General features: G+C 25.3%; 2 protein-coding genes across 6 annotated transcripts in view; one reads left to right on the forward strand and one right to left on the reverse strand.

Moving 5' to 3' along the window:
* LOC132921338 (dynein axonemal assembly factor 11) overlaps positions 1-4,512 on the reverse strand; it is a 43,879-nt gene extending 39,367 nt beyond the window's left edge. For all 4 annotated transcript variants that reach the window (XM_060984311.1, XM_060984312.1, XM_060984313.1 and 1 more), the window contains exon 1: positions 4,362-4,512. In XM_060984311.1, the coding sequence (XP_060840294.1) occupies positions 4,362-4,371 (10 nt within the window). In that variant the 5' untranslated portion in view covers positions 4,372-4,512. The remainder of the gene's footprint in view (positions 1-4,361) is intronic.
* Positions 4,513-4,943: 431 nt separating this feature from the next.
* LOC132921342 (uridine-cytidine kinase-like 1) lies at positions 4,944-12,877 on the forward strand. Of its 2 annotated transcripts, none has more exons than XM_060984317.1 (11): positions 4,944-5,347; positions 5,878-6,008; positions 6,546-6,719; positions 6,860-6,966; positions 7,030-7,200; positions 7,438-7,509; positions 8,001-8,252; positions 11,719-11,928; positions 12,019-12,204; positions 12,264-12,429; positions 12,487-12,877. In XM_060984317.1, exons 1-11 carry the CDS (start codon positions 5,295-5,297, stop codon positions 12,639-12,641), a joined length of 1,677 nt encoding a protein of 558 aa, XP_060840300.1. In that variant the 5' UTR covers positions 4,944-5,294; the 3' UTR covers positions 12,642-12,877. The 2 variants fall into 2 exon arrangements, with proteins under 2 accessions (XP_060840300.1, XP_060840301.1); XM_060984318.1 differs by lacking the exon at positions 4,944-5,347 and adding an exon at positions 5,649-5,800.
* The last annotated feature ends 1,902 nt before the right edge of the window (positions 12,878-14,779 follow it).

The following is a 14,779-nucleotide window of genomic DNA, read 5'->3' on the forward strand; positions in this document are numbered from 1 at the left end:
AGTCAGCCAAAAAAAGTCAATGGGGGGGATATAACCCCTAACCTCCACCCTTAGGCACGCCACTGATCATACTAATACAAAATGGCAACTCTTATAACACAGACACAAAAATAAACAAAGAACTAGTATGGATATTACTATTTTGAATCAAAATTGACAAACTTTTTTTTGGCAAATTCAATCATGAACGATATTCAAAAAATACCCATACTATTATCATCGATTAGTGAAGAAATTCATAAAGTACTTTTCAATTTATATGTTCCTAGTAGTTACGACCACACCTGAAGATGAAAAGTATAACACTCAAATGATTCTATAGAATTTGGGAAAATAACTAGACCAATTAGTAGAGTTGTTTGGCATTTCTATAAAACAAGAATGTTCAATGTAAACAATCTTTTAAACAAATAAAATATTATTAGGCTGAATTAAGAATAATGAGTTATGTTATTTGCATGGCACTATTAACAACCTGTGTTCTTTAAGCATTCAATTAATATTTTTATTAGAAGTATTTTTTCCAATATTATTTATTGGTTGAATTTTATAGAATTCATTCGAGTTCATAAAATCTTTACAAAATGAATTCAAGCTACAATTATGCACTAACAATTATTTTTTTTTTGGTTTAGAAAATGTATGTAATGCAAAATAATAAAGATCTTTAAAAGTGTACAGTACTTTAATGAAATATGTCACCGCAAGTGCCACTAAAACCTTATACATGTGGAACAAATACGTAAATCTGAAGAATTAGAACTAACGGAAGCAACTACCGAAATAAATCAAAATGAAATCGTCGTTCAAAGAAGCGTGCATGAAATAACAGAAAATAAAGGAGATTGATTGCAAAATTCAGAGAAAGAACATCAATTATTTATGAAGAACCAAGTACAAAACACCAGCTTAGTTGTTAATATATTGCAGCCCGTGCAGGTAAACATGATATCCATGATACATATATGATATATAGTTATAATAATAATACGAGGATAATTGAACATACTAATATTTACAATTAGAATAATTGTACGAATAATTAGATTTGGATACCTAGTAGGTATATCCTTATCCATTGTCCAGTATACCTATATGTCTTAAGGATTTTTTTTATATAAAATGTATGTATATAGTTGATCAGTAAATTTATGGTTAAAGTATATTTACGATATAACACTCAACATGTATAAAATTATTAAAATTTAATGTAAGATAATATTCATCATTGTTTAGTATAATAATTGTGTTAAAAATAGTATAGTAAATATTTTTGGTAACGCCCCACGTAACAGAAATAAGATAGAAGATAGAACAATGGAGAGAATCTCCTACTAAAAAAGAGATTAATTCTGCAGATCGCGCTTCTAGTAAATATATCTGAAAATGATTCAATCATAATATTACTTAAAAGATATATACACGGAAATGAGATTGGATGTAAAAGGTCTAGACCAGAATACCTCGGAATAGAATAAAAAAATTTCGATATTTGCAATTGCAGATATTAAACGAGTAACGGAAATCGATCCTAATTCAATAAAAATTGTAAACGTTATGTATGGAATAGAATCGAATGGAGAAGTTCTGGCCGTTCTGGGACAGTAAAATTTCATCCTGGAACAAAACAAAAATATTTTGATATCAACAGAAGATATTAAACGGGCAACATTTTGCATTCTATATATTTTGATATTTCGATGAGCAAAATATGTATATTACGTAACATCATGATATAATACTATACGCATAATTAGTAAATTAAAGAAAATGAAATGTACGGAAGAATTAATGGAGAAGTGCAACACATTTACCAAAATACCCGTTAATATTAACTTACGATGGTAATAAGTAAGAGAACTATAGTAGGTAGAACATGACTGGAGGCGGATATAATTAGAATTATATTAGATAGAGAAATATAGTATAGACCTGCAGCAGTTCCTATTCCATGGGTCACAGGCAGCGTTGAACTGGGTCGTGGACCATTTAAAATATTAACATTACTAACGTAGTAACGTATATATATATTTAAAATAATATTATTATGTATTTTTATTATACATATACGATTATATACCTAATAATAATATTATATTATATATATTGAAAAATGTATATTATAAATATGGCAAAATGAGTAAAAATATTTTTAAAAGATTAACATCTATAATAAAATGAAAATATAGACATTTGGTAAAAATTGAAAGCATTAGTTTTTAAATTACTATCAAATATCATTTGAGGAGAAATAGATATTTTTGACTATCGAATGTCTTTTCTAGTATTGAATTAATATTTTTTAATCGGTAAATTGTAAATAAACAATTTATGAACAACCTACTTGTATCAAGTTTTCAAGCTTTTTTTATGAAAATTAACAGTATTAACCTAACACAAAATGCACCCGTATAAAATCGATTTAGTCCAACATTTGCTTGCAGGAGATTCTACTCATAGGTTAGAATTTATATAGCTTGGTTCAATATTCAATTTCATAATAACCCTCTAATTGTCAATCACATTCTTTGGAGTGATGAATCAAAATTTACCAATAATATCATTATGAATAAACAAAATCATCGATACTGGGATGATACAAACCCACACTGGTCACGTGAAACTAATTTTCAAACGGTCTAGGGAATTAATGTATGGTGTGGGTAGTCGGTGGAAAGCTTATAGGACCGTACTTTTATGATGGGACACTTAATGGCAGACGATACTTAAATTTTTCAACCAACGAACTACCAAGACTGTTGGAATATGTTTCATTAGACACACGAGAACATATGTTTTTTCAACAAGATGGGGCACCAGCCCATAATGCCATTATTGTTAGACAAAAATTAAATGAAATGTTTCCGAACCGCTGGATTGGTACTTATGGCGTCGTTCCTTGGCCGGCACGGTCTCCAGATTTAATGCCATTGGATTTTTTTTATGGGGACATTTGAAGACTGTGGTTTACGCAAATCCACCTGTTAATCTTCAAGACTTAAAAAATAAAATACAGGCAGCGTGTGGAATTTTAAGAGAAGAGCAAATCAAGGCGTCAACTACGACTGAATTTTTGAGGCGACTTGAATCATGTTTAGAACATTATAGTGAACATTTTAAACAATTTATAAGATAAATTTATTAAGTAGGTACATTTTATTTTGTATTATAATATAATTATTACTATTATTAATAATTTTTTGTTATAGGTTTTTAATTATTACGGTTAACGAAAAAAAAAATATATTGTATATTAAAAATAATATTTAATTACTTCAAACTTATTTTATTATTTCTTAATAATTACATTATCTTATTATTTTATCGTTATTAAAACTATTGAAAAATAAAATAGAATTCCACTATAAAAATAGTTAAAATTGTAATTGTATTATAGCAGTCAACGAAACAAAAATTATGACTTACTAAAGATATCTATCTGGACGACATACGATATTATTATTAGAGTTGTTATTATTAGCATTATTGAAATAATATTGAATAATAATGCTCCTATAGTCTAAACATTTTTCATTCTGATCAGACATATAATAAATTGTTACCATAATAATATTTAGAAAAATAAGTTAGTTTTAAAAATTTAGGGCCCAGCCGTCCTGGGCTCAGGGGTTTTGCGCGCCCCTAGCACCCCTGGTAGTTGCGGCACTGATAGTAATCCTATGGCTAATATTATGGTATACCCAAATCACGCGATACGCTGTGTTATTTTTGTCTCGTAAACTTATATGTCCAAATTTTCGGAAGTTTGTGATTAATCTAAATCAATATTAAATTCATTTTACTGAATTATTATTGAATTTTTAATAATAATAATAAAATATGTCCATGAATATTTAAATATGAATAAAAAAAATCATAAAAATATACAATAAAAAACACATACAATTGTAAAACACATTTACATCGTCGTTTGTATCAAATTTGATTTTCAATAAACTATTTTATTAAAATTAATATTGATTGTATAAGGGTTGGAAAACTCTGGATTAGTTACTATTGTCTATATTACACATATAATTAATTGTACACAGCTATTATTTACTATAATAGTACCTACTTATTATACCTAAGCCTACACCGTGCTTAGTTGAGCTTTGATAATTGATTTTATTATAATATCACATATTCACATTACCTATTATATTATTAACTTGGAGAAATAAATCGTTAGAGGAAAAATGTATTTTGTCCTTGGATATTTTGACTGAATATCGTTTTAAACGAGCAAAATATATAATAATATGTACCGCTTATATGATATATTTTAATGATATTATAATAACTACGAATTACGATAACCCATTAATATTAATTTATTATAATAATATAGGTGTACTCACTATTAGCCATAATTATGCAATACGCGTGCTACTTGTGCTAGGTTCGTGAAAAAAAAACAAATTATTATATCGATCGTCGTGATACGTTTTAAATTCTTAAAGCCATTTTTTATACGTTTATTATATTGATGATAGGTATATCGTTGCTATGGAGCAGCAGCTTACGACTAATGGGGTTCTAATGTCCTATTATAATTTAACCACCAGGGTACGTGCATATGGTCGTTCATAATTATACAATCGTCTTGTGAACGAACCATAGACTTGTAAATAAATAAATGCATACAAATATATTGTAGAGCAGTATCTATGGCACGGACGTATGTGGTGGTGACACAGAATAAGGGAGAGCCTATAGAATAAAAAGTATCAAAGTTTGTGCCTCGTGGGTCGTGGGTGGCTGACAATAGGTATTCTGACGTCACGTCTTGGACGGAAACGTTTGTTGCACTTTTCCATGACAATTTTTATTTTTTATATTTTTTGAATGAATACCTCCGGCGGACTAAGATAATATTATACTTATCTTAAAATCGTGGTATTGAATACCAAGTAGTTAACTGTTATCATAATATTATTAATATAAATATCATGATCATCATCCATTCGTCAGATGATAGAAATTATTATTCTGTTCATCTCGTTTGCACACCGTTACGAGTTTACGACGACCTTTCCAAAGACGAGTTTTCACCCGTTGACAATCGACTTCGAGTGTGATTGCACGTTATAGCAGCTGTACAGTTATTTTTACGATATTATTATTATATCGGTATTCGGTATGCAAAAATTACAAAATATGTTGATAGTAATTGAGTTCGCGACGACGTGTTGACATTTCGTACGGTGCCTATGTTCGATCATTATCGTGGTAACCAAAACCAGTATCTACACCGATATTGGTGATATTATGCGTTAGGCTTGCGTTACACGATGGCTGCTAAAATACAACCATTTGATCCTCCGAGTTCTGCCAGTTCCGATAGGTAATTTACATTGGTCGTAATAACTAATATAATAGGTATACTGTAACACTATTTGTTGTAACCTATTTAGTATGCTACTTTAATACTGATCGCAGTTAAAGCCTTATTGACTGTTGTGGCCATAGTATGCGTATGCATGTAGTTCTGATTGTTTGAATAGTCTATTACTTTTGCACATTTCGACCACAATGGTTTTATTTTTGTATATTATATATTTTTTTAATATTAAATAAATTCAATAAGTTCTTATTCAAGGATGTTCCTATCTGATTATTCCTTACTTTCTAATTCTGGAAGTTAGGTATTTTATTATTCTCAACTAATTTTATGTGTATGTAATTTTTAATGACTGAAATGTATTTTTTTGTTTAATTGTTTAATTACTTAATATAATATGTTAAAATAAATCCATTAGCAAATCTACACGTTTAAAATAATAATAATAATAATAAGGTATCTATAAAATATAGAATATATTATTGTACCATATATATAGATTAATACTTATTTAATTCTTCTTTTGTTTTTAGTGATTTGAACGAATATCGTGATGTAGTTGGTGACATTTCGGTTGCTTTAGATAATGATGACGAAGAAAGTGATAGCATAATCTCATCTAGTATGTCACCATCTAAACAGTCGACTAGTGCGCCATCAACGGGTAATAATTTGTTATAATTATTCTAATTACATTTTGTACATTAAATATAGTAGAACTATTAAGTAACTACATAATGATAAGATTGGTTTGTTTAAAAATTCAATAATGATCAACAATTGGTGCGTTGTTAAAGTTTCAAATTGACCTTCTATAATAAGTATGTATCACTTGTTCGATTCATTTTGGCACTCGGTAACTATTACAATTTAAAAAAAAATAGCAACCCAATAACTATATTATAATAAAAAAATATTATCCTATAGACTAAGTTCTTGTTAAACCCCAAAGGTTGCCGAGTGTTAAGATGTACTTAATAGGTTGTAATAATAAGTTACTATCTAATTTATATTTATTTCTTTATTATAGCACATTTATGAATTAGAAATTTTTTGTTCAATTTGTTGACATTAACATTTTAATTAAATAGGTTAAACAAAAGACATGGTCTCTTAACACACAAGTTGTTATCAAACATATTATTACTTAATTTCTGTGGTATTTTTTTCAGTTAATTTTGTATTATTATTTTAATTTAAGTGTTGGTGAAATCTCCTCGATCAACTTTACGACAAAGAACAACTTCTGTCAGCCAATCGACTAAAAAAACAGCTACAGAGTCAGTATTGCAGTCTCACACGCGCACAATTTACACAGCTGGTCGACCACCATGGTACAACACTGCTGGACAACAAGTAGAACCATTTGTTATTGGTGAGTTATGTATTATAATTAATTATACTTTTTTTGGACAACAACATTTTATATATTTTTTAATAACATATGTGAAATATCACTAAACTTTTTAATTCTTAACAATATTAATTAAACATTATATACAACACAATATTTAGGTGTATGTGGTGGAAGTGCTTCTGGGAAAACAACTGTGGCTAGAAAAATAATAGAATCGTTAAATGTACCATGGGTTGTATTGCTTAGCATGGATTCATTTTATAAGGTTTAATTTATTAATAATAGTATTATAATTAATAACCTATCTAATCTATTATTTTAACGTTAGGTGTTAACTGAAGAACAACACGAGAAAGCTGCTCATAATGAGTATAACTTTGATCATCCAGAAGCGTTTGATTTTGAACTCTTGACTTCTACTTTACAAAGATTAAAAGATGGCAAAAAAGTTGAAGTACCTATTTATAATTTTGTCACACACGCCAGAGAAACTAAAACTGTAAGCATTAGATTTTTTCTTTAATATTAACTATTGACTAAAATATATTTAATATCTTCTATGTAAGTAAATGTTGATCAAATTAGTTTTTAGTATTTTTGTTAAATTAAATTGTTTAATACTGATTAATTTAATTTGTATCTCTAATTAATTTTAATTGGTCATTCTTATTAAAATATATAATAAGGATTCTATATTTTTATAAAACATATTTATGTATTATTTATTTAATTTTAGAAAACAATGTATGGCGCAAATGTTATAATATTTGAAGGAATTATGGCATTTTATAATACAGATGTTTTGAAGGTTAGTAACATTTTATTAAAATTGAATATTAATTTAAGAATGTTGTTGAGAATTTAAATGGTTTGATTATTTAATATTTATTAATTAGGGATAGGTTAAACTTAAATGTTCACAAATTGTTTAAATTAAAATTCAAAATGTAATCTTATTCAAACTTAAAAATGTAATCATAATAAATATAACCTGACCTATTTACATTATAAGAATACAAATTAATCTACTTTTATTTTTAAAGTTTGAAAAGCTTGAGACATACATATTTATGACAAATATTTAAAATGCTCAGTTAATTATTTTTTAAATTAATTTGTATAGTTTTTAGGATAAATATATACCATATTATACCTAAATTCTTGAATATCTATTTTTATAAATAAAATTCAGTAAAACTAAAATATTTGATATGTTGTCAAATTTAAAAATAATTATCCATTTTATATTTTTTAATTGAAGATGTACAATCATAATTATTTAATTTTATATTTGTATAGATGTTGGATATGAAGGTGTTTGTAGATACTGATGCTGATATTAGATTAGCACGGAGACTCAAGAGAGATATATCTCAACGAGGTAGAGATCTTCAAGGTGTTTTAAAACAGTATTGTAATATGGTAAAACCATCATTTTCACATTATATCGCTCCGTCCATGATCCATGCTGATATCATTGTACCCCGAGGTGGAGATAATACAGTTGCTATAGAATTAATAGTTCGTCATGTACATAAACAACTACAAGCGGTGAGTTTACATTATAAAATAATTATTTTTGAGAGTTAAATATTTTTTTTTTTATCATTTATGTAAATTTAAAATTATTAAAATTATCACTTAAAAAGTGTATAATAAATATTAGGAATTAGATAATAGTTAGTACATTAATTTATCTTTTTAGTTGATTGGAAATAGATTTGATTAAATTAGCATTATCTTTGAAATACTGAAATGTACATATTATTAATTGTTATATTTTGCAAACTTATATATTTATTTACTGTATATCATAACCCATAAAGTCATAACTCATAAGTTACTGTTTAAGTTGAAATCCATTATTTTATAAGTCAACAGTTTGCCTTAGTTAAAACTGTTAACATTAAAATTTAATTTAATAATATCTTTAGTAGAAATTGTGTAGCATATTAACCAACATATTAAATATTAATCTATACAACTTCTAATTAAGAAAAACTAATATATATATATTATATATGTATCATTAACTAGTTGAAGAGTAGATATGAAATATTTATTTTGATATTTTGATATTAAATAATAATTTATTTTACATTTGAAACATTTTAGGGAAAAATAAAAGATACATAACAATTTTCATAGTTTTATTAAAAATACTTCTGCATGAAATTATAAATTTAAAATTTGACAACAATTTCTATTTATTTTAGTTTGTTTACAATATTTTAAATATTAAGTTAATTTACTAACTTTCTGAATTTGAAACAAAGAATAATGAAATATTTACTATTTTTTACTACCAGTTGTACTTGGTAACATTTTGAATTAGACAATTTACCATTTTTTAACAGCCTTATGGACAAGTAGTATTTGGCTATGTATATCATTGTTATTATTATTTATTATCAAATAAAATAATTAATTTAATTATCCACAATAAATATGACACTAACTAATTCACGCGTCATAGGGTTCTACATTTTAATCTAACTACTTCCAATATAGGTATATAGATTATAGGTATATGACTGAATAATCATGGGGAATTTATAAAATATCTAGTTAAATTAAAAATGATATGGGCTAATGATATTGGCTTCATAATTCAATGCTAGCATATATATCGAAATAAAATACAACTTGAAAACAGAATAGATGATCATTCATTGGTGAAAATTCACCATAATCTTATATTAAAAATAACAAAGTCAAATCAATCATGTACTAAGTGAACTTACTATCAGACTGAGAGAACAAAATAAATACAGATATTGTTCTCTGCTCTCTTAAAATATATAATTTTTTTTAATTATTATTTAATAGAATAAATTTAAGTGGTCACTTATAACTAGAAATATTAAGGTTTATTTTTGATAATAATTTTTATTAAATTTATTTGGATCTGATTTTTTTTATTACATAGTTTAATGAAAAAAAAGAAGTTTTTATAGTTTTTTCTTAAATGTTATTTGCCTATGAATGTCATTTTGAAAGTTGTTTATCAAAAAAGTAGTTATTGACCAATTTAGGTTTAAGAATATATACAACTTTAAATGTTTGTATAGGTAAGACAAAATAACTTTGCTGCATTATGAAAGGATTCCATTTAATAGAATTTCAAACATTGTGTCATTTTGGTTGAGAAGTTAAAAGAAACAGAGAAATGATAATATAAATGTTAAAACTTTTTATTAATTAATTATTTGTGATTAAATTTCATTGTTTTTCTATTATTTATATTTCATTTAATATAATCAAAGAAAAAAATATAATAATAAATGCATCTGTTTAAAACAATTAAAAATGTATTATTTATGTAGCTACTTGATTTTGTGTTAAAAAAAAAAACACAATAATCTTTCAAAAAAAAAAATGATATAAATATCATATTTACTATCAGTTAAGTTAATGTTATCATAGAAACCTTTATAAGTTTTGAATTTTATACTTACAAATATTTAAAAATGTTTGTCAAAGGTAAAACAAAATAATTTTTGATTTCATAAATGACAATAAACATTTTTGACAAACTTCTAATAGGGGGGAGGGGAAGTACATTCAAAAATTGAATAATTTGTAATAATTATTATTGCAATTAACATTCTATAGAAATTGAGCAATAAAGACAAATAATGAACTGGAAACAAGACTGATCACTTAACTACACCATTTACTTGCATGCAAGTCAGTGTTGTACTGCTATTTAAATTCAAAAGCAATAATGAATTACTTACAATGGATATAAAATCAAAGTATTAATAATTGATTTCATTCTAAAAATTCAAATTTTATTAATAAAAATGTAAAATTAATATTTTTGTAAAATAAAAATAAATGAGTTTAAGAAAAAAGTGCATAATGATCTAAAAATAATTATAAAAGTATATTTCTTTTTTAAGTTGATTTGCATTATTGATTTAATTTTAGATACCTTTAAAAGTTTTAAATTTTGTTTATACAATGTACAAATATTTAGAAATATGAGGCAAAAACAATACAAAATAAATCATGATTAATCAGCAACATTAATCAGTATACTATTTTGTTAGAAAAAATATGTAAATAGATAATATGAAAACATTTTTGGTAAAATGTTTAGGGTGTACTTAAAGAGTTGAATAATTTAAACTAATAACAATCACACAGATTTTATAGAAATAAAGTAATAAGGAAAAATAATGTATTGGAAACACAATTTATGGTTTTACTTGAATGCAAGTTAGAATTGTACTGCTATTTTAACTCGAAAAAATTATTTACCAAGAATAAAATTAAAATCAAATATTAATAGATAATTACCCCATTAACATTTTATGTATTAAAATAAGAATTTTGTCTCAAAAATAATTTCTATATAATAAATTTAATGTAATTTTCATTACATAATATTTTTTTAAACATTATTATCATTATTCATTTATAATTTATTTATACTGTTGATTTATGATTTGTTTTTGTGATTAAAAATGTTAATTAATAAAGTTAAATCAATTTATATTTTATATATATATATATATATATATTATATCAAATTAATTCATACTAAATGTAGTGTTATTATTATTTACTAATTTATGTAAATTACTATTAAGTCATTAGATAATTTTATAAAGACAGTAAAACAATGTCAGTTCATTGTTTGTAAAATAAATATCTATGGGCATTTAAAAAATGTTATCTATGCATTATAGACAAGTTGTGATTGGCTGATATGTATATAGTAATGCAGTCATTGTTAATAGTTGTACAACTAATAAAATTTACAGAATTGTAAAGTAATAATTAATATTGTCTTACATTTAGTTATAAATGTGAATTACGTATATCAGGTTAGATCACAATTATATTTTTCATATATAAATTAACTTTAAAATAAGTTAATGAAAAAAATGTATCTGAATATTTATACTATTTATATATATATATATAATAATATATTTTATTAATATATCTATATTTTCTGAAAAAAAAAACATATCTTAAAATGATAAATTATTATTGTGTGTTTCAGCGAGGATTTAAATTACGAGAAACACTTGCAATGTCTTATATCGGTCAACCTCTACCCAGTTCTATTCATCTATTGCCATCTACACCACAAACACAAGGCTTACATACATTTATACGAAACAAGGACACACCCAAGGATGAATTTATATTTTATTCCAAACGGCTTATTAGACTAGTTATTGAGTTTGCGCTATCATTGTTGCCATTCAAAGTAAGCAATATTATTTTCTTTTTTTAATTTCAAAAAATTATATAAATAGTTATGTAAGATAATGAATTAAATATGTTGTGTTTTATTTAGGATGTTATTGTAGATACTCCCCAGTGTGTCCCATATTCTGGTAAGAGATGTGCTAGTGACAAGATATGTGGTGTGTCGATTTTGAGAGCTGGAGAAACAATGGAACAAGCAGTTTGTGATGTTTGTAAGGACATACGTATCGGGAAAATTTTGATTCAAACAAATAGATCCACTGGCGAACCAGAAGTATGTGACTTAAATATTTATTTTGTTTTGTATAATTAACTAATGTTGTTTAAATTTAGCTCTATTATTTGCGCCTACCTAAAGATATTAAAGACTATATGGTAATTTTAATGGATGCCACAGTAGCTACCGGTGCAGCTGCAATGATGGCCATTCGAGTACTTTTAGATCATGATGTTCCTGAAGAAAATATTTTATTGGTGTCATTACTAATGGCTGAATCTGGTATGTTTGTTGTTTTTAATTAGACATTGTAAAATGCTAAGTTATTAATAATTTTAGGGGTGCACACAATTGCATATGCATTTCCTCAAGTGCGCATCGTTACATCAGCTGTTGATCCAGAAATAAATGAAAAATTCCATGTTTTACCAGGAATTGGTAATTTTGGTGATAGATATTTTGGCACTGAACCGGAAGAGTACTTATCCAGTTAGTGAAGCAATTCAACTGAAGTCCTTAATAAATTGTGCTGAATTTTTATTACGAGTTCTATTAACTTACAATTATTTTTCAACTATTAATTTCTCACAATACTATATATTAAGGTGTTTTGAAATTGGATGTACTTAATGTAAGACTTTTAGTATTAATCAGATTTATGGTTTATAATTGTTGTTTAAGAATTGGATTGATATTATTGAATAAACAATTTAATTTTATAATGAGTTTAGATGTGTCCAAACAGTTTATATTTTCTTAATTCTTATCACATATAATTTATATTGAATTACATGTTTATAGTTAATGGCAGAAAATGCCATCAACATAGTGGTCAACAGTCTAGTTGTTGACTAAGACATGTTTTTATCTTGTAGTTATTAAATTATTTTACAGATTATTATTGTTGTTATCTGTTCAATCAACCTGTTGGTGGTGATAGTTAGTGGATAACCAGTTTAGATACATAAAAGACTAAAGTAATACTATTACTTATTGAATCAATTTGTGTTATTAATTTACAAGGTTACAGTATTTGATTATATTTTCATGTTTAATAATACTGGCTTTAAAAACTTTTGTAATGGAACAAAATAACACAAAGAGCATATTGTCAATAAAATTTAATGATAAAAAAAGATAAGTTAATAGTAAAAAAAGTTATAAAAATAAATATATCTTTTATTAATATTAAGATATATTATAATCTTACGTCTTATTATCAAAATGTTAAAGAATTCTATACTAAAATTCACGATTTAGATTGTAATATTATACTCTGTATAAATTCAGATATTTTAATTCTCACTGAGATTTTGTTGAATAATGTAGTCATGCAGATTTATATCAGATTAGGATCTAGAATGTTTATGTTTTGTCTTATTTGAAAAAAAAAACAGATTACAAAAAATCTATAAGCAGCAGAATATTCAAGATGAATTTTTAGAATTTTCTGTGTTATAAGATATGAACAAAAGTAAAAACTATTCTCTAAGTCTTGTTACTCCAAATATTTACTCAAAAGTCATGCGGCATTAAAATCGAACCCAAAACTTTATTATCAAAAGAATGCTCAATACTCAATTTATGTAATTCTTAGTATGGTATACACGTTTGTTCCAAAATAATATCCTGTTATTTGTACTTTCCTTAAATGGCTTTTTTTAAACAGTTACGAAATTGTATTTTAAAGAAAAATAGATTAATATGCACATCAAATCTATAAACAGTAGAATAAGCATTCCGATAAAAATAATTAAATAAAAACCAGTCATGAATCATGAAATCCAAGTCAAATATTATCTACATTATAATTATTAGTTATTATAATTTTATTTATTCTGATAATTCTATTTAAATTTTATATTTTTTACAAAATTATTTAAATTATTTCCTACATTTATTCTAAAATAACTAATAGGTACCTATTTATTACTATATACGAGTAATATCATAATACATATTGATATTACACAGAATATTGATAGGTATAGGTAGCAGGTTCTATTAATATTTATGTATTACCTATATTAAACAAATAAGACAAATTTTAAAGTTACATTTATCCTAAAAAGTTTATCTATATGGTCTTACACAGATGGAAGATTTTCAGACGATTGACAAGCGACAAACAAACATGATATATTATAGCATTATGCTCTTATTAAAACTTGTGACAACCGAAAACTATATATTATTACTATGACGCCGGCTGTAATGTTGCTCTGTTTGCAAATTTCCGGTTTCTTGTGTATGGCAGCGATTTTGGCGTCCGGAAATCCGATAAACTATAGTAATTTATTTTCATTATCAACGTACGAACATATAATATTAATAACAATAATAATAATAATGCAAGTACAGTATAAGTACTAAAGTACTGTTTAAATTGGTAGGAAGGTAAATATTAATACATTATTATGTCAAATCGATATACATATAATGTGTGCTTATGTAATATTATAATAATATCGTATATTTGTATAGATTGTCGTTTCCGACGCGGTTGTTTCCTTCGTGGAATACGAAACGTATAGACAAAATAAATATTAACGCAACTTAAAAATACTTTTTATAAAAAATTTTTAGTCATTACAAATTACAAATATTATGAAATAACATTATAAATAAATAT

This window comes from Rhopalosiphum padi, chromosome 2, assembly GCF_020882245.1.
Source record: "Rhopalosiphum padi isolate XX-2018 chromosome 2, ASM2088224v1, whole genome shotgun sequence".
NCBI lineage: Eukaryota > Metazoa > Arthropoda > Insecta > Hemiptera > Aphididae > Rhopalosiphum > Rhopalosiphum padi.

Excerpts from the sequence above, each read along its gene's own strand:
- LOC132921342 (XM_060984317.1), top strand. The coding sequence starts at position 5,295 with ATGGCTGCTAAAATACAACCATTTGATCCTCCGAGTTCTGCCAGTTCC. Across the intron at positions 5,348-5,877 it reads AGTTCTGCCAGTTCCGATAG|TGATTTGAACGAATATCGTG; the intron begins GTAATTTACATT and ends TTTTGTTTTTAG. Across the intron at positions 7,510-8,000 it reads ATAATACAGATGTTTTGAAG|ATGTTGGATATGAAGGTGTT; the intron begins GTTAGTAACATT and ends ATATTTGTATAG.